Here is a 20,425-nt window from a genome sequence, read left to right as displayed (position 1 = left end):
ATTTTTTCCCAACTGAATAAATTCCTTACTTGAATAGCTGTAAAATTTTTTGTGCGGACCTATTTTTGTGTCTCTAAGATTGGGTTTTTCTCTAACTACTTAGTGAACAATTTGGAAAGAGTCTAACTTGTTGTATATAGTGCTGATACTGCACAGACCTTCACAGTTAAAAAGATGCATGCCTGTGCTTAGCTTCAGATGTATGACATGTATAATTCATCTACACTGCATACATTTACTTTGTTGACCATGTTCATGAATCTTCATAAGGTTGGGGCTTTAATTTAAGAAGCATTTGAAATGTTTTGGTAGCATAATATACAAAATAGTTTTTGCTATTCTCAGCAGAACAATATCTAGATCTCTGAAAGTTACTTCTGGTTTAAAATCATACATTTTTGTGTCATTACTGTGATACTGGACAGTTGCCATCACACACATATACCAACAGAGCTTCCAAACACAAGCAGAATTTTCCAGCTCTGATTCTTGCTTCCTTCCACAATGTGCCAGTGATAATTGTGCACAACTCTCCCACTCTCCCCTGACTATGCACATCCCTGTCACAAATAGTCTATGACTGGGAACTGGTTATGGGGCTGCTGCTGACCTTGATGTCTCAGAGTCAAAAGTAGCATAACCTCAACTGACTACATATATGTAGAGTTTGCTTGTTGAGAACCAACACATGAATTAAGGGCTTATAATTGCCACTGATCTTGTATTGATGGTGTTTGTTATTTGTCTCAACACAGATTACGGATTTGAAATTCCAGATTTATTTGTGGTAGGTTATGCCTTAGACTACAACGAGCACTTCAGAGATCTAAACGTAAGTTTCTTATAAAAAAAGTTGTTTAAAAAGTCACTGGTTTACTTTTCCCATATTTATTCCCATAAATACCCCGTCATTTACCTCCTCCTTTCAGCTCTGAGGAGGTATGTCTTTGACGTGGTTGGGATTTGGGATCCTTTGAGTAAGTGCAGAATTCCCTGCAAAGCCTCAAATAATACAAAAGAGTCCCTGCTCAGCACTGAGAAAGTTCCTTCCCATCTCTTCCCCCTAAGAGCAGAAGTCATACCTCTGCTATAATTCCATCTTAGGTGAGCCTAGGACTTCTCAGGTCCACCATTCCCAGTATGTGCAGAGACAGCTGTAGAAGTGAAACAGCCCCAGGTCAGACGGGTTGTCTGAATGCTGTGTTGCCTGCCCCTTTTCTCAGAGAGGTGAGGATGGAACAAAGGTGCAAACCTTGCCTTTGCTTCTTGTGGTACTCCCACGAGGGACCTCAAAGCTGGGAATTCCAAGTGGAAAAACTTGCTGTAGCTAGAAAGTGAAATCAGAATTCACTTCCAGATCTCTGGAAAGAGTAATTTTAAGATCACTAGATTGGCCAAGTCAAAGTATTTCTGAAAAATTAATTTATAATCAATAATGTAACCAACTATGCTTTTACAATCACTGTTCTATTTTTTTCAGCATATATGTGTTATCAACGATCATGGCAAAGCGAAATACAGAGTCTGAAAGAGTAACATCCACACCTGAATATTTGAGTGAAGCAGGAATTTGACTACACTCCCTCAAGCATCTCCCAGAAGAGGGATTCAACCGACTCGTGTGTCTTTCAACTCAGTATAATAAGGGGTTTACTCTAGAGATACTGATTAATATTTACAGAAGTGAGAGCTCTTATCTAAGCTGTGAAGTATAGGGCTTTTAAAGTTACTACCTTTTTTAAGTATTAAAATTATCACATAAGATGCCTTTTGACTAATAACTTGTCTGCCTCAGGTCTCATTGTGAATGCATCTTTTTGTTCACTCCATCATTCCACCCGTCACAATTCACGTACTTCATGGCATTGCATAACATAGTTCAACAGTGCCATTCTGTACATGAAGATTATTTTAGAGGATTTTACTGACTTCATCATCCCTTTAGTCTTGGTCAGATATGCTGCTGCTAAATTGAAAGCATTATTTTGATTTAATTCCACAATTCAGAAGTTTCAGCTGAAGCTCTGTGTTGTGTTGCCGTTCATTAATGCCTCTTCCAAACAAAGTTGTAGCTCTCAGAATGCACTGAATTAGAGTGTAGGTCAAAATGAACCCTTGCAATACACTGTTGATCTGAAATTGGAAGATATCTGGTTCTGGTATGTCATGTAGCCATGGATCTAACCTGTTTAATGTGCTGAATTTTAATCAAGACAAAGCAATACCAGGCAGGTTTGAATTTCTGCGTGGTATCCCTTGCTCCTATAGGACACAAACAAGTATAAAAATTAACAGTATCCTCTGGCTATATTCTTAATTAAACCTCATTAAGCGCAGAAGTTTACTTCTAGTCAGACAGTTATTCAGTTATGATTTGATTTTTGTAGCATGTTCAAGTTGAGACTTTTTGTAACCTTTTGTTGTCTTCGAGAATAGAGATCTGACAATGCTGGAGAAGACTTGTATAGAAAAAAAAGAAAATAAATGTAGAGGAAAACATAGAAAACCAGGTAATGCATGAGTGCTGTAGACTCTAGGGATTCCTTCCTTTTTTTATACATCATGTTTGAAGAAGTTTGTGAATTTACACACTACATTAACTGCAAGAAGTGTAATTCTGTATTGAATGTAACTGTTCTTAACTTCCTGAGGGAAACCAATGCAAATAAGGGGCTGTGTATCAGTAGCTTTGCTCTGAAATGTGAGAGGCAGATCGTTATTAGCTGCTATAAACTAATAAAGAAACATTAAGAACACTTGTTACATTGCACAGTTGTTTTTTTTTCTGCTTCAGCATATTTCACACATCCCATAAAAATTTTAAAAAATATGCATTTAACTGGTAATATAAACATACCTTATGTATGTATCCTGTGACTCATAACCTATTGTTATTTGATAAAATCCATGATGTTAAAGGAACAAAAAAGATCAAAGAATTATTATTGCTAGAGAAATGCTTTAGCCCTCTCTTACCTACTCCTTTAACCTATATTTTAGAAGAATTGTGTTGAAAAGCTTTCCCTTAGAGTAACTTTCTTCTGTTTTAGAGAAGAATGCATACCCATACAGCCCCTGGAAGAAGCTGCTGAAGAGTGTCATCTCTTCTTCTTTTATGAGAGTGTTAAAGTTTTTTTTATTGTTTCTGACTTCTATGGATTTTTTAGTAATGGCACATTGTGTAAACTGACATGCTTAGGTTTAGTCCAGGACATGCATTAGGTTATTGCCTCTTTTTCCTCTCTTCTTAAAATGTCACAATCCAGTTTGCCTTGCTACTATGATCAGTCTTCAGCAACAATAACCACAAAAATGTAGGAAGTGAATTTGTGTAAAATTAGTGTGAAAATATGAAGTACTTTGTGAAAATATGAAGTACTTTAGATGCACATAAGTCAGACAGTGTTAAAATTGTTTAATTGGAAGACTGATATTATTAAAATCTACATAATTAATAGAAAAGATCAGATTTCTAGAAAATACAAGAACTGGAATGTTTCTTCAAATTAATACCATTTCTTCCTGTCATCATATTTTTAACATTGTGAAAAAGCACCATACAGATTTCACTAGTGAATTTGCATGTGCAGTTCTACTGTGAATAAAGGGAGTTTTCTATTCTAATGTGATATTTCAATTTTGTACCTTCATATGTCCAGGTGTCTCAGCTGCCATCGACATTACTCTTTGTTTGAAGCTCTTCCATCTGAAAAATTAATTTTCGATTACTTTAATAATCAGATTCCAAAATATCATTAGTGTAGCTGAGGGAACAGGTAATTGTGCATGTATTTCTGATCAATACTGGCTTTAGTCTCTTTGGTGTGCCCAGAGAATTTACTGTCTCATGTTTCAATAGTAGTGCTGGTTCTATTCTTTAGTTAATAGACCACTAAACATTTTTTCAGTTGTGGTTGCACTTTATGACCCACAAAGCTACATTTGGGTTTTTTTAATCAGTTCAGGAACATCTGTTGCTTAAGAGGAGAGGATGTTCTTTAAAATCCATTAATTCCCTTGGACATTGTGTTTATGTATTGTGTGGACTTCTGGTTTTATCTCAGGTTTTTTTCTTATGCAGTTAACACCAGCATTCTTTCCCTACCTGTTGAATACAAATTAGCATGGACAGTAATTTGTTTTAAAGTTATGTAAATGTTTAGCAACCATCAGGTTTTAGACTTTATTCAGCCCGTTCATGCTTACACTTGGTCCCATTCCAAAATATCCAAAAGTGATTTTCTGGAGAGAAAGTCAAAGTAGGAAGAATAATTCCTTCAGCTTGGTTAACTGAATATAAATTAGGATTTCACGTTGCAAACCATAGATATCGTCTGAATATCTGCTGGTTTCTGCTTAAGAAATAGAATTGAAATAGTCTAAAAGGTCTGTAATTAAGATATTTTTTCAATTGAATTAGCTGCTGCATTCTTATAGTTAAAGCTGAGCAAAGTACAAATTAATATCTGGGTGTTTGATTGCTTGCTATTGGTATTATATTTCCTGACCATGCTGTGTTAATCCTCAATGTTTAATTAATAAATTTCTAGAATGTAAAATTCCAACATCTCCACCCAAAATACAGTAGTAACTGTATGTGATATTCAGCTGCAGAACAGTTTCTGATCTGTGAAAGAGTCAAATCATCACAGTTTAAACACAGTAAAATGCCTAACTTGGAGATGCACTTATTCCGTGAGTCATCATTATTGCTCTGTGGTGAGAATAAGTTTTATTTAAATACAAATATTGGGAATTCTAAATTTTAATATTTCTTTATACTGAAGAAAAGGCTGAATCAGCTTCTCTTCATATTTTGTATTTTTATTTTCTCATATAACATAGTGAAAACCCCTATTATAATCAAACTTGTTACACATGCAAACTGCAATTCATTATAGCTATCTTGAAAACTTTAATTTTCAGTTAAAAGTGAGAGTTGCAAAAGAAAACCATTACAGGGTTGTGTAGCAAGAGAAAGAGGGGTCCTTGCCCTTTTGTAAAACCATCACATTTGAGGGTGTTTTTCACTTCTTTTACCTTTTTAAATGTTTTCCAAAACGTCTGATAGTCTATATATAAAGATATGAAATTAATGTAGTATCTCAGTGTACTGGAAAAGGTATCTTAGATGCTTTTTCTCCTTAAATTGGAGGGAGAAATGTACATATATAAGCTAATGTAGGTGTGTGTTAGTTCAGTTTTCCAAAAGTTAGCTCTGCCTGTACCCTCCAGATGACTAAAGAGACTGAGTCAGCCTCCTCCTGTGCTTATCTCAGTGCCCCCATTTGAAATCTCACAGTGGGAGAAACAAAGTGTCAAGGGCTTTACTAACCCTCTCAAAAAATCGAAAATAAAGTGGAGGGAAAATAAAAGCTTTCATCCTAATTCCATACGCTTTCCACAATTACTTGCTTAATGCCACATGCCTTCCTCTGGGAAGGCAGCCACGTGCCGCTGTCCCAGCACCTGAGCTGAGAGTGTTTGTACCACTAGGGAATGGCTGCTGTGCTTGCCAAGGATATTCAGAGCAGTGACAGCTCTGCAGCAACACTTGGCTGACTAGAAAAGTTTGATCACAAGCCATAAACTTGGGATTATTTTGTGGTGTTAAAAGGATAATTATTTGTTAAGAAAGAGCAATATTACGCGCTTAGAAATGATGAGAAGGGGAAGACAGCCCAAATAGAGAAGGCAGTGCTAACAAGCTGGGGAAAGGTTGTGCTTTATTTTGCAGAAAACATGAAGAACACACAAAATTTTTTAGAAGGGAAAAAAGGAGACCAGTTCTGGGTGAGGCTCCGTAAGCCCTTTGAAGGCTGTCAGCTGTAGTTTGGATACTTGGGCTGTTACGAAGCACTGGCTGACCCTACCTTCCTTTCTGTCAACAAACCAGTGCTTGGTTTCTTTGTACCTTCACGCGAACACATGCGTATCCGCAGCTGAACTTTCCGCTGCTGCCAGCAGTTGTTTTGGAACACTAAGGGGATTCCAAATGCAGAAATTTAGACTCAATTAGTTAAATACTTGCTGTCAAGCCTTGTTCCTTCTGCTGCTGCATGGAGCAGTGAACTACTGACAGACTATTGGAGTCTGCAGTACAGCAATTTATGTGTAATGCTAAGTTTTGGATACTGTTCAGAGGATGACCTTTCGTTTGTTTCAGGAGAGGGATGAAAGTTTTCCCCTTTTTTTCCATAGCAGAAAGAGACAAAAATGACTTGCAATATTGTGTTCTAGCAGTCTATCTTTGAACTCCACAACTAGGCCTCTGATAATGGTAAGAAAGTCTTGTTTCTAATTATGACACAAAATTGCATTTCATTAAATTATTACTACACGTTTTCCAAAATCCATTGGTCCTCCTGTTTACAAAGCTTTGTACATTTGTCAGCACCATTAAGTCACGAGGTTACACAAGGGACAGCTATTGCTGGAAGATGTATCTTATGTTTCATAGCTATTGAATTTGCATAGAAAAACATTGGAATTCAGCTGAGATGTTTTGGAAGCAATGCCAGAAAACAAAGTTATCTTGAAGCACTTTTTTTTCCCCCATTTTCCTAAACTTCCAGAAATATTAATCTCTTTTCTTCAGATTTCTAATCTCCAGTTACACCCTGGTTTTATGTTTGATTTTATCCTCGTGTGTTTTAACCAAATCCTTGCCAGTCCTGTAGTTTTTAATGACACTCACAAATGCTTGTTTTTTGTGAGGAAAGATAAGCTCTTGTTCTGAAATGTTCAAGAGCAGATTTTCGAAGGTGCATAAGCACTCAAGAAAATTTTATGGGATTTCACCTGCTTGGGTGGGTGCCTAGCTGCATCCTTCAGTGACCCTGTACTTTTGAAAATGTTTCTTGCCTGATCTGGATAGACTGGGAAAACATGCAATAATATAACTTGCAATGAAAAGAGGGGATACAAAAACAAAAAGGAGAGTCAAGTACAATTGAGTCATTCTTTGATGTGAGCATGAATATTTCTTTGTCTTTCTGAACCATGCAAGTGTTGTTTAATTGATCTATTTGTTTGGAATTTCATGAGAATTATTGTAATGTTTCTGCTTTTTCTTAGGAAATTTGGAATGAGGTGAGAGTGCTCAAAATATAGCTTTTGGAAATAATAACTCTGTATAAATACTAGCACAGAGAGACAGGAGGCATATCAGCTACAAAGGAATATTCAACAACAATGGCATGAGCAGCAGAAGAGTCAAGGAGCATAAAAATGAAGTGTCATAAAAGAACTTTATCTGTGGAGTGTTGATTGGAATGGATCCACCAGTGGGTGTACAGGAAAGGTATTAAAATTGGTTAAATATGACCTGCTGAATGAGTGCAGACATGGAAGCTTTCTGCTGAGAGCCAGTTTGGTCCTGGGCCCACTTGTGCCATATGGGAAAGAAAACCATAACAAACTGAAATTGTTTATCTTCCTCCAGAAGCACTGCACATAATAACATGATGCTATTAACTGCATTCATGTTTTTGACTACAAACACCCAACTGAAGCTTCCAGTACTATTTTGCCTAAGCTGTAGACGAGACAGTCTCAGCTCTGTAAGGTCAGTCTCAATCTGTGTCTTAAATTTAATCAATTACTAGACACCTGTGTCACTCCATCTAAATAGATCTCAGTGTTGTTCCTAACAGCCTCTCTGTCTTATTTTCTGAGGTTTTTAGGTCTTCTCATCTCAAGCTTTACCCTATTCCTTAGAACTTTAATTCCATTTCTCCCAACTCCTCTTAGTCTGTGTTGGGCAGAAACCTATTTACAAGCTCAGCAGGTGCTGCGAGAGAGATGAAGGACGCTCTGGAAACAGACACTGCTGAGTTTGCAACCCTAAAAGAAAACGAACCCCACAAACTGCTGAGACATGGGGAGCAGTCAATGGTCTTTCATAGAAGATTTTAAGAAAAGTAGCAAATATTTAATTTAAGGGTAAAAAAAGAAAATCTCTCTTTTGGTTTGTGTTCAAAAGTATCAGAGTGAAGAAGTTAACTGGCTTGGGAGGCATGGAGAGAGGACTTTGTGCCACCACTCAGCATGGTTTTTTCCTCCCATAGCTTAGGCAGCAGTTGGGGTTGGAGCAGAAATCCAGCCACTGAGACACAAATCAGCACAAGAAACATCCTTCTTTGATGCAGCTTTTCTAGCTCCAGTACTCAGACAAACACAGAATAGGGTTTATCCAGGTCATGTCTGGCACACTGTTAATTCTGTCAGGCCTCAACCATATCTCAGGGGCTAGGGCAGTCTAGCCAAAATATGCCTCAAAGTATTTTAATATTTTCCCCACACAAGTCACAAGCTGGACTCCAAAGCTAGCAAGTGTTTTCCTGATTATGGTCCATTTATTTATAGAGAAAGAATCAAATATAAGAACATATTTCACGTGCAGAATGGAAGAAGGAAAACAAGGCACATCATGGCACTGCCTCAGGCTAATATGAAGCTTTTGGTTGGGCACAGATCTCTGAGACATGTAAATTATTTTATGCAGAAGGACAACAGCTTTTTGTGAAGTCAAAATAGGTTGTGAAAACTGTATGTGAAGCTACTCAAGAAGGAGTGCGTGTTCTCTGTTTTGAGTAGCAAACTCACACCACAGAATACAGGCCCCACTCCTATGGAGGAACACAGACCAACTGACCACAACTGCTCACACGCCCCGAGTTAAGCCCCTATGGATTCTTAAGAAGATCAGAGCCACAGATTTTAGTTAGTATAGGTGTACACATGAAAATAGTATCATTTTCAATATGGATTTTATTCCAAACAGTCCTTTAGCCTCCTTTAATGTAATGGCATCAGTGTAAAATTAGGAATGCTTGTACAATTGTTAACTACAAGGGTGTAAATTTTGGGGACAACTTTTAAATACATTACTAAATATGGTGAGAAAGCAGTCGTGCAGCTTGTAATAAGGCTCAACACATGTTCATCCACCAACATCCTCTGTGGGAGTCTCAGCTGCTGAGGTAAATCTTTATTACCTGAGGAAAGAAAGGCACATCATAGCTGTTCTCAGCCATCATTAGGCAGACTTTCCAAAGCTCATAATAATTTACAAGGCCCATTTCTAGTAAGAGAAAAAGAGTAGAATATAAACTCTTGTTTATGAATCGTAACAATCAGCATGGGGCACAGCTGCTTTATTCTGCTCTCAAGTTCCACCTGCTTATGAATTCCAAGGCTTTCTCCCTTGAGGCTCCTCAAGTCCAACCCTGTCTGCCTAAAGCCACAGTTTCATCCACAGCCATTATCCTGACAGAGCAGCCAGAACCTCTGCATCTTCCACCTTAATTTGCTAAGAGAAACCCTTTCCTAGCCAAAGCACTAAATTATGTAAAATTATTATCTGTTACATAGTGCAGAGGTGGCCACAAAGTACTGGGTATCAGCTGAGCCTATGGGATGACAGACTTGGCTTGAACTGGAATGGAGATTGTGGTGTTTTACCGTGCCCTTTTTGGAAGGGCTGGGTTGGGAGGATGAGAAGGACAATCACAGTCTGTTGTTTATGCAGCAGCCTGAGCCAGAAGCCCAGTGTCCCTTCAGGGCTCGGAGCCTCTCGTGGCAGAGAGGAGGCAGCAATGCAACTCCCAGTGTCAAGTCCAGCACCCAGCTGAGATCTCCTGGTATTTTCTGAGCTCAGCTCTTAATGTTAGAGCAGATGGGATCACAGTTTAAAACTGTAGAGATGTAGGAGTTTGCTTTTCATCACGAACAAGCTCTAAATAAAAAATGTCATCAAGTTACCTTTATAAGCATGCCTTCCCTTCTCCCAAGGGTTTGTGCTTCCCTCCCTGGCTGCTGGTGCTACTTTGATTCAGCTTCTTTCCAGAACCAGTTTTTCTCACCCTCTGCTGGTTCTCATTCTTCTCCCCAGACTGCTGCATAAATGTGTGTTTTGCAGTCCAAAAATACCATTCCTGACCTACCATTCCTTGCCAGCTCACGGCTACAATGTAAATAATAGGGTGGGTGGGAAAAAGTTATTTTGAAAATCAAGAAAGGAGGTGATTTCCATGTTTAGGTTTAATCAAAATTATAGCACCAAGATATATGAAACACTAAGGCACCAAGGCCTGGCTGATGTTCTCCACTGCTGTTGAAAGGAGCTTCTGCCTTCATTCCTTCAGATGGTTTTGATATATAGGGAAATATAATGTCCCAGTAAGTAGTACTGTATTTATCCATAAAAACTGAGAGCTAACAGATAAAGCAAACTAATAAATAATTATTTAAGAATTTAGGATTTGGAGGGGCTTTGGCTTTTTATTAATTTTCCTCTGCCCTGCCACTCTTTGCAAAAGTCCTTGGCCAACTTATTTTCAAAAGTCTCCTAATTAGTCATTCCAGGAAAACAAGCATTTATGGTTTGTGCTTTTGTCTGTAGGTTCATCTAAGGTGAAAAATCTTGGGAAGTTGCCATCGCTCTTCCAAGTTAATTCAACAGAAAGTAATCATATCATATTTGGTCTAAAAGTTAGTTTTAAAATATGCCATTAAGCATTCATGTGTCACCATCTGCATTAATAGCTTTCTGAAAGACAAAAAGTAGTTCTTATTTATGTATAATGTTCCTACAGTAGTAGTTGTTAGTAGAAATATGGACATAGAAAAACAGATCAAAATGAAAATCAGAATTTTCTATGCCTGTTTTAATAGTGTTAGCTAAAAGGTATTTTTCTATTTCATATTCTCAGTCATTTTCCTGAACCCTACCAGGAGTTCCTTGTTCAACATTTCAATACAATCACAGAATTCCTGTTCGATGGCATATCGAGTGTGCATCATTAGCTCTGACCTTAGAAATTCCAGTTAAGGGAACCATCACGAGTCAGGTTTTAACTAAGGATGCTCACTTTCCCTCCTTCCAACCAGTATATTTCAAAGGTGGCATCCAGACTGCTCATCCAAATCAAATTTCTTGTTGCCCTCCCTCATGTTTTCCACAGCAGGTCCATGCACCCTATTTCCTCCGATAGATCTTGGGTGCATTGACAGCACCACAGTGCTCCCATTTAAATGCTGAATTATCTCAGCAACTACAAAATTGTTTTCTCTTGCTCCAGTGACATTTAATGGCACAATAACACAGCCTTGAAGTGAGAACAACTGGCGTTAGAGGAATGCTCTTTATCATTTCAGCCCTTCTGGCCATGACAATAGCATAAAACATACACTGGGCATCATCTTAGTTCCTGCCCCAGATTTTTGTGGCAATGCCAGAGATTGCTGCTCTGCTTTTCCCAGTGCATTTCAATTGCCAGTCTTGGCAACCCCAAGTTTGCTTTCCCCACTCTCTGGACTGGGCAGGCACCTGCACAAGCCTTACACGGCGCTGAGACCCCCACTTCGCTCCCAGCCTTGGTGCTGGTTCCACACACCAGTGTAGCGAAATTCTGGATCACAGCCTGATGCCTCGTGCCTCTCCTACTATTTTTAATTATTTGCAACACCTGGAGAAACTTCTAAGTCCTGCTTCTCGTTTTAGTGTGCTTCACCTGTGCGCCAGCTAGCTCCTCTTTGTCTCCAAAGATCCATCAGTCTTTTCAAAAACAAGAACTTTTCTTCCTGACAAAGCCAGATTCTTGGCACATTCTTCCAGCATTCCTTTAAACATCCAGTCAGCAAACAGCGGCGCAAACATTTGCCTGCCCTCTCATTGTTTCCTGACCCTGATTTACGAGAGGTCAGTGTGATAGATGTTTAAACTAACCACAGGCTCAGTTTATACCAGGCCATTCCATCTGAGCTTTCATGTCGTATTTGTTACAATTCCTTTAAATTCTGTTGCAATTAAAATTGAAAGCAACACTTGTATGCTTTCAGCACCTCCCACCCAAATATCACGTATTGCTTTAGGCCAGGTTCCACCCCTCTCCTCCTTTCTCGATATCACCTTCCCTTCTGTTCTTCATATTTTCAATCCACTCTTGAAAAACATGGAAGTTCATCAAATCAAGTGGACAGCCAAGTGCAGCGACATCCAAGAGCAAAGTGCTGCCTTTGATAAGATGGTTCCAGTTTGGCCCTTTGTAGATATTTCTGAGCTGGCTTTCACAGCACAAACACGGGATGTGGCAAGCACACAGACTTAGATTTTCTGTTTCAAAAATCGAGATGTTACAGCCCTGATTTTAGAGATAAGTGTCAGCACTGCTTTTAAGCATTAGGGAGTGTGCCACACCAAATGAAACCACAGTTCTGTAGAGGCTGAAGTGTCTGTGCTTTTCCAACCCAGCAGTGGCACTCCACATGGCAAAGTGTCCTCTTCAGCTGCAGCACCTTGAGGGGATGCCCCTGTCACAGCAATGGCCAGCTGCACTGGGTTCAGCTACTTGGCCCCTTGCCCGACAGATCAACTGCTGGATCATACTCTGCTTGCAGCACTTTGGCCCCTTATGAATACTACTCTCTTTTCCCCCCACTGCATTTCTTTTATTGCCTTCCTTCATCTTTTGTTGTATTTCTAGCTCAGCTTTGTCTTAGTTTCACTGGAACCAGCAACCTTCAGCTGGGCTCTCAGACTGAAGGATCTGCTGCACTTCCTTTCTGGTCTCACAGGACTTCTGCTCAAGCTTCTGGCATAATTTCTTTCTTGTAGCTTTTTTTTCCCCCAGATTCTACTGAAATAGCTGTTTGCTTTTCCAGTAAGAGATGCTGCATTACTACCAGGAGCAGGTGGTTCTCATTTCAGAAATTTTAGTCAAGAAACTGAAGCATGTGACATCTTGTGAATCACAGATTCTTGCTGTCTGTCCTGATGTTTCTCTTATCTTTCTGAGCTGAAGGCTGATCCTTAAAATGGATAACTAAGTGAAATTGCACACCACGCCACTACAATCCAGCCAAATAATATCTAGACAAATGGCTTAGGTGGAGTCACTGCAAAGTGTAGAATTAGAAAAGATCACTAGATTTTGGCCTAGACAAAGTTTTTATATTTGTTTTTGTATTTTTATATTCCCAGATGAATTAAAAATTACAGCTTACAGCTCCTAAGACTGTTTAAAATCTCCTCACATCTTCTATCAGCATAACCCGAGATTTATTTTCTTCTTCAAGAGGTTCAACTTGAGATCCTGTTTGCCATTTTGCAGCCTTTCTTTGCTCCTGCCTGAGAACTGGAGTGCTGGTGACCCCAAGCAGCCATCAGGCACTTCAGCTAGTTCCATGCCATAGGAAGTCCAGCTGAAAATGTACCACCTTTAGCCTGGCCATCTGTCCAATGAGAAAAAATGCATAAGGGAAAAAAAAGCAAGAGATCACAGAGAAAATTGTTTTTAAAATATGCATTACAGAAGGTTATCTATGGCAAGATAGGATATCAGATTTAAACATCTGAAATTCAAAATCTGAATGTCTTACACATTTTAAAATATATCTCTGGGCTTGGATGTCTCTGGCTGGGGTCTGTGTCTCTCTTTTTGGCGTTATCTGAACTGAGCTAGTTGAAAGGAGATTCTGCTGACTCCAGACTCTTCCAGTTTCTATCACTAGCCCATCACATAACAACAATAACTTTACACTTAGCTCATGAAGATATGCCAGAGAATTTTCTTCCACACCTCGCTTGCAGTCCAGACGAGCTGGAAGGCAGTGCAGTGTCCTGGGAGCAGCCGTGCCTGAGCCCACAACAACTTTTTGTCCTACTTAGTATCTGAGTGTTCTTGTTTTCAGTTGTGTGCAAAGGACAAGAGTTTGGAGCTTGTGCACGTGCTATTTGAGTAGCCCCTGATAATGTCAGTGCCACGGAGCTACAGTCATTATCCCTGATTAAAGTAATGTTCTCCTCCTGTCTCCTCAGTGGATTCACTGCAAAAGAGGGAATGGCATATTTGCAGGTGCAAGTAGCAATCCTTCCCAAGGATACTTTAGTCTCTTCCACCTTAAAAAACCTGTCCTAAACTCCAGTTGCCCGTCCAGGTGCTCTCTCCTTCTTGCTGGGGGTCTGCTCCTTGAGCAGCACATCATTGCTCAGCGTTTTCTCTTCACTTCTGACCTAGCTCTTCCTTGATTCAGCTTCTGCCTCCTGTGCTCCACTCAATCAGTGTACTTGGCTCATGACTTCCATAAAGTTCGGAACTGGAGGCAGGATGAGTCTTTCATTCCAATTTTAAACTGTCACCTTAAAAACATTTTAAACTGTTATACGTAAAGCTCAGGCATATGAAAGACAGAAGCTTGTGGGGGAAGGAGAAGGAGTAGTGCATCTCTCTCAGCAGCTTCCTTACCATCAGGGCTAACAAGGAACAGACTGTTCTATTCACACCAAGCTTCCGGAAAGCCCAGCTCTCTCTTAAGTGTCCCAGAAAAGCCTCTATTGATTTATTTCTAGCTAATACTACCTCCCTCTGATCTGTCTCCTACTTCCAAGAGATTTACTCAGATTACTCTTCATGCTTTCATTTGGTTTCCACAGTTCTATTTCAGCTTCCACGTCTTTAATCTTTCTTACAAGGTGTTAAGGGATCCTTATTCTCTTTTCAGCATTTTCTGGAAAGTCAAGAAATAGCTGTATTCAATCACCTCTTCTTCCCTCTCTGTACTTTGCTTCTGAAGGATCTCACCATAAATACCATTTTGACACCTTTCTCCATGCTTATGATTCACCAGCTTTTCTACTTCCTATTTGTCACATTGGGATATTTTTGGTAATCTTTTTTAATGCCACTCCACTAAACACATTTTCTTGCAACTCTTGGGCTTCTGTATCCTCTTATTATAGAAACCCAATTTTGGTTTCTCACATCTGTTACTCCCACCTTGTACAACTTGTGTTCCCATAGTTCTGATACAGGTAGGAAAGCAGTGGTGGGTTTGTGTGGGGTCACCAGTCACTATAACCTAAAAAATGTGAGCAAAATGTCTTAGTGAGGTTTGGTAAATGGAAGTAGATCAAGTCTTGAAAACATCATTTAAGACTAACTTATACTATCCTTTGCTCATATTTCTTTTTCTTTTGTCTGCATTTAGAAAGGTAGATAATACATAATCAAGCCCACTAGATTTTTCTAAAGACAACTGTATCCAACTGTGGAGGTGTAAACACAAAAGAGAGGGGCTGAGTGCCTGGCACTGACCGACAGGGAATAACTGGGAGTAATGAGATTAAACTGAACAAAGGAAAACCACTGAAGGTTGAACATCAGGAAAATATCCTGGCTGTGTCTATCAGACCATGGACTAATTTCCCACGGGAAGTGGTAGAAACTCCATCTCTTGAGTAATTTAAAATTAGAACAGATAAATCACTAAATAACAGAGGGCTGGGAACAACCCAATTGGAATTGGAAGGGGATGAACTAGACAGTTTTGAAAGATGTTTTTAGTCTCAGTTTCTCTTATTCTGAAATTAAATAACAAGCCTTGTTTAGGGTGTGCTCACGCAGGACTGACAAACCTGCAGCTGCATCGTGTTCTCCTCATTATGGCCAGGTTGAAATGCTAATGTGACTTCTATCTGATCATTTGTTTGTGCTGGGGTAGCATTAAAGCCTGAGCCTGGCAGGGAAACCAGAGAAGTTCCCTACGGGCCCTCCTCTTCCCCAAATCCCAGACCTGGTTGGGGACTGTCCTAGGGTTTTTCTGCCAAATCCTTTGTTTTTGATGGATTCCTTGTTATTTCCTCTACCATGTACCCCGCTGGGCTGAGATCCCCTAGATGGCAGAGCTGAAGCAATTTAAAATGCAAAACGCTTTACGCAGCCCTGATGGAACAGGGGCTACCATAGACAGCCCACTAATTTCTCCAGAGCTGCTGTCTACAAACAGCTTCTGTTGCCATGGTTCACTCTTTGCTGCATGTGAGAGATGGTCCAGCTCCACGTGCAGTTACTGCTGTAAGGACTTGGCCCCAAAATCATAAACGATTCACATTTCCAGTTCTCAAAAACAGCAGGCCAAGAAAATGGCTCGTTCACAGTTGTGTCTTTAGCAACACCCCATGGTCCAGCTCACTGACTTTTTGAAGAAAATCAGCTTTAATACAGTTGTACAAATGCTTGGAAAAGCAACAAAGGTGATGAGGCAAGTTCAGAGAAGATACAAGTGACCTTCTTGTCTTTCTGTTACGTAACGTTTCTGGTTATCCCGTCAGCAGCGTTAGTCCACACAGCATTGCTCTCAGTCCACACACAGCTGTTTTTCCAACTAATTGAACTCTACTGCAATGCATTTTTTGGGGACTGAAGTGCTGAGGAAAGCTGAACCCAAACTGGATCATATCTTGAGGATTTCTTTTGAAATTAAACACGTAACTTCAAGTTTAAGGATCTGATAAACAATATTTGAGTTCTGTTATCTCCAGAACTGTCTTCATTTTCTATGGTTTGCTGAAGAGGACAATAGGTCAGGGGGTTTTTGTGTGTGTTATTTCTTTTTCAGCTGAGCAGCTCCACATGGGCTGTTGCATTTCTCAGCTGGCAAAAGACTTTTTTTTAAAAAACTATTGTTGGACTAGCACAGGACACCTGAGAGTTTTCCATCTTACAGTCAGAAACAAGGAAAATAAACTGACAATTGTTGTAGTTGATCTATAGAGAGGAAAAGGGAATTACTTGGGAAGAAGATTGATCTGAACTATTTCAAGAGTGTCCTTTTCTAACCTATCTGAGGACATTAGGTAAGTAATGCAATCCAAATCAAGAGCTGTGAGTACAACATAGCAAAAAAAAAATTATCTGTTGATAAGTCATTGGTTCAGAATCAGGCTAACCTTCTTAGCTCTGAATTTGTATAGCTTTATAGATATTCTGGAAGAATTTTTTTCTCATATAATGATTATTCTGCTTGCATCCAGTCTTTTATTGATAATTTCATGTGTTATACTTTCCATTATTTTTATCTCTTTCTTGCTGAGTTTTATAATTTCTAATATCCTACTCATCTTTGATTGTCTCTGCTCCACATTTACTTTACTATTTAGTCAGTTTTTGCTTTCTCCCTGTATCTGTGCTATTTTTATAATCACTGTGTATCTTTTTTGATTTTCCACAGCACAGCTTCACAGTATCAAATACTCATGTTGCAAAATTTCCCCTCGTATAAAGATCAACAATAAGTTAGCTGGAAGTCATCCGTATTTCATTATACTTGGCACTGAGAAGTGCAGCTTTTAAAGAGCCTCCACCCTACAGCTGCATCTCATCATTGATCCATTTAAATGCACTAATCTAGCCAAAAAGCAAATGTTTCCCATTACAACCTGTCTCTAAGTGACATCTATGTGCTAGTTTAGGAATAGATCTTCATAACAGAACTACTTTGGAGGTAAACCAGGAAAAGATATTCCTCTGGTTCAGTGCTGAACACTTGCATGCTTTTAGCCTGAAATAAGTATGGAGCTGTGTACTTCAATCCAGTTTTGTAGTGGGTAAAATAAACATTGTGAGCGTTGCTCACTGAATACAAATTCTGCAATTATGGGTTGTGTGTATGACCAGTTAGGTGACTAGAAATTAGCTCCAACATTGGTAGGAATTTCTCCACAGAAAAGGAAAAATATTAAAATCTCTAAAGCTCAAAATGAACATAAGGGAGTATATCTAACATACAGCTAATATCCCAAAGACCCTCAGGTCTTTATAATAGTGATCATAACACTATAGCTTCATAAAAGGAGTAATGAGGCCTGATCCGCCCACAGGCTATCACAGAAGTGTGTGGGATGGCTTCTGAGTTGGTTTGACTTTATTGACACAGTTATAGTACTGGAAATTCTGCTAATCAAGATGAAATGTCTAAAAAAACCCCAAAAATGTGGGGTTTGCAGGTCCTGTGACACAGGCACATTTTGAAGTCAGCCTCATAGAGAGATGAAAAAAAGGTTTCTTACAACAAAAAAGGAACACATGCAGTGTATCCTATGCTATATTCATTATTTCATATAAGTTTATGTTAAAATAATGATCAATATCAGTGCAGATCATCTTTCAGTCCCAGAGCTGCCTTTGCACACTTCTCAGCAACCAGTGGGCTGCAGGACTACACCAGCACTGCTCCGCTCTGACAGCTGTCACAGCAGAACTAGAGGGTTTTATAACAAGAGAGTGGGTAACTGCAATTTTTGTACTCAGGAACTTGTGGGAGTCTCTTTCTTGGTTCCGAAGGCAAGTGGATAAATGAGAATGTACAGTGAGAGATGCACAGGCTTTGGAGCACTTTTCAGGAGCTGCTATCAGGTGATCCACGGAGGCCATACCCAACTACTTACATGTTCTAGCACCTTTAGATATCCTATGGTTTCTCCTGAAGGCCCTTCTTGCTGCCAAATGATTTTTGCATGTGTTCAATGGATGCCTGAATCATAGATTCTGCTAACACTCACAAAACTAAGTCTATTTTTGATCTCCTTTCCAAAGCTTCTTTTCTAATTCATGGTTGTAGTTAACAGCACCTTTGACCTCTTACATGCCTTCCCATACACTCAGCCTTAAGACAGACTTACAGTTAAAGCCCTGAGTTGTATTTGCTTTCTGAATTAACATCCCGGCTAAATGATAAATGTGGCAATGCTTGGATACCAAAGTTATTGTTTCATGGTGTTTGCTGGCAGCATCAGGATAACTGCAGTGGTCTCAGTTCAAGTCACACACCAAAGGCTGTCTTTTATAGCCACAAGGACTGAAAAACAACCTGCTGTAGGGAGGCCTTGGTTCTCCACCCCAGTTCCATGAAAGGAACACATCTCCAATCACTATCTTGTCCAGGTGAACAAGATAAGGATTTAATCACTCCTAGCTACAGAATACTTTAAAGAATATCTGTACTGAAAGTCTTTCTATGATGCTGACATATAGAACTGATGTACAATGAACAAAAAAACCCAGCCTTCATGAGAGAAACAAGAAAAAACAAGATTTGAGTTCAGTTCTAATGCATTTGGCACACAGTTTATGATGCTTAACTCTTCACCTCAAGAGAGGTCAATTATATCATGTGTCAATATTTTACTTTTCTCTGGACTTACACACAAGTCACTTGTGAAACAGATCTTCTAATAATTTCTTATGGTAGTGGACACCACTGCTCAATTCTTTATTACTATTAAATGGACCCCATTCCTATGTCAATAAAAATGATATGTCAATAAAAATGACTAGGCATATTGTTTCAAGGGTCACAACCCTTCCCGGTATAGTTTGCGACAGCCAGACTGCTAAATTTTTAACATGATGAATGAAACTAAACTGAAAATCAATATTTTCTTTTACAGAAGCTTTCAAAATACAAGTCCTGGTGTCTTGCTCAGAGTAAAAAATCCTTCCTTACTAAAGACAAACCGCCAGTAATACAGATCCTGCAGCACAGTCACACTGTTGCTCTCACCCCAAAAAACAGCATGACAATTTATAAAGCTAAAGAATTAGAAAATACCTAATTAACATAATTGAAATGTCTCAGTTAATATACTTGGTTAACAGCAGTGTTACCAGGAGAAAATTCCCCCTACACACTTGGATGAAAGCCTTACTGTTACCTCATGTCATATTTATTTCTTAATATAGAAATAATTAATACTTTTATATGTGTAGTTATACAGAGCAGAATCACACAGCTGTCTCCTGCTAGCCATCAAAGGGATGTGTTTTATACACAGAAATAAAGTGTTACTTTTTTCATAATTCTCCCAATGTGAGGGCGGACAAAAAGAAAATGGTCTACTAATATTGCAGTTGCAGTAGTCTGGGCTCTCCCAGAAGTCACTGGAGAGAAATGAGAACCCTGAGAGGTTGATGCAAGCCATCCTACGTGTGGGATGAACGTGTCTGGTCAGCTTCTGTGTCTCTTCGCTGACTATTGAGCGAGCCTAGCTGATAAGCTCAGATCAAATGAATAATCTATAGATGGGTAAAACCAGGTGTCATGAATACCATCCTCAGTGCCCAGTGCACTTGGAGAGTACAAGGCAAGCAGAAAATTTCCCTTGCCTCAGGATGTTAGGGGGCTGTTTTATTAGGCTCCCTGTTTGCCCAGAAAGGAGTCCTGTTGCAGCCAGATTTGTAAGGATTTGCTTGCTCCTGGAATTACCAACAGTGCCCATTCTGGAACACCTGTACCTGCAACAAGAGCCCCTCATTATTTTCTCCATGTGGAGCTAAATTGCAGCTGAATAAGGCATTCATATTTTGAAAGAGAGTACCCAGCATACATTGTGCTAATCCATTAATGTTTTCAATATTTCAGCAGTGCTCCTGCTCTGAATTGGAACCAAAGGCAAGTCTTTTCATTAAAAGCCAGAAGAAGAGAGTATGAGATCCATTTAATTAAAGCATTTCCAGCCGATACGCCAAGGAACATTTAGATTCTGCACGCATCTTATGCATAATCAATGGAAATTGCATGAGCAGAAACTGGAAAGGCTTGGAGGAAGCCAGTGTAAAATGAGCAAAGGCTACTATAGTCTAGA

General features: G+C 39.3%; 1 protein-coding gene across 1 annotated transcript in view; it reads left to right on the top strand.

Annotated features, from left to right (window-relative positions):
- The window catches only part of PRTFDC1 (phosphoribosyl transferase domain containing 1), a 44,476-nt gene extending 41,717 nt beyond the window's left edge, over window positions 1-2,759 (top strand). The window contains exons 8-9 of the mRNA XM_029961897.1: window positions 756-832; window positions 1,481-2,759. Of these exons, the coding sequence (XP_029817757.1) occupies window positions 756-832; window positions 1,481-1,528 (125 nt within the window). The 3' untranslated portion in view covers window positions 1,529-2,759. The remainder of the gene's footprint in view (window positions 1-755; window positions 833-1,480) is intronic.
- The last annotated feature ends 17,666 nt before the right edge of the window (window positions 2,760-20,425 follow it).

The sequence above is a fragment of the Manacus vitellinus genome, unplaced genomic scaffold (assembly GCF_001715985.3).
Source record: "Manacus vitellinus isolate BGI_N305 unplaced genomic scaffold, ASM171598v3 scaffold_3_pilon, whole genome shotgun sequence".
NCBI classification, from domain to species: Eukaryota; Metazoa; Chordata; class Aves; order Passeriformes; family Pipridae; genus Manacus; species Manacus vitellinus.
This window is presented reverse-complemented; position numbering and strand designations above follow the sequence as displayed.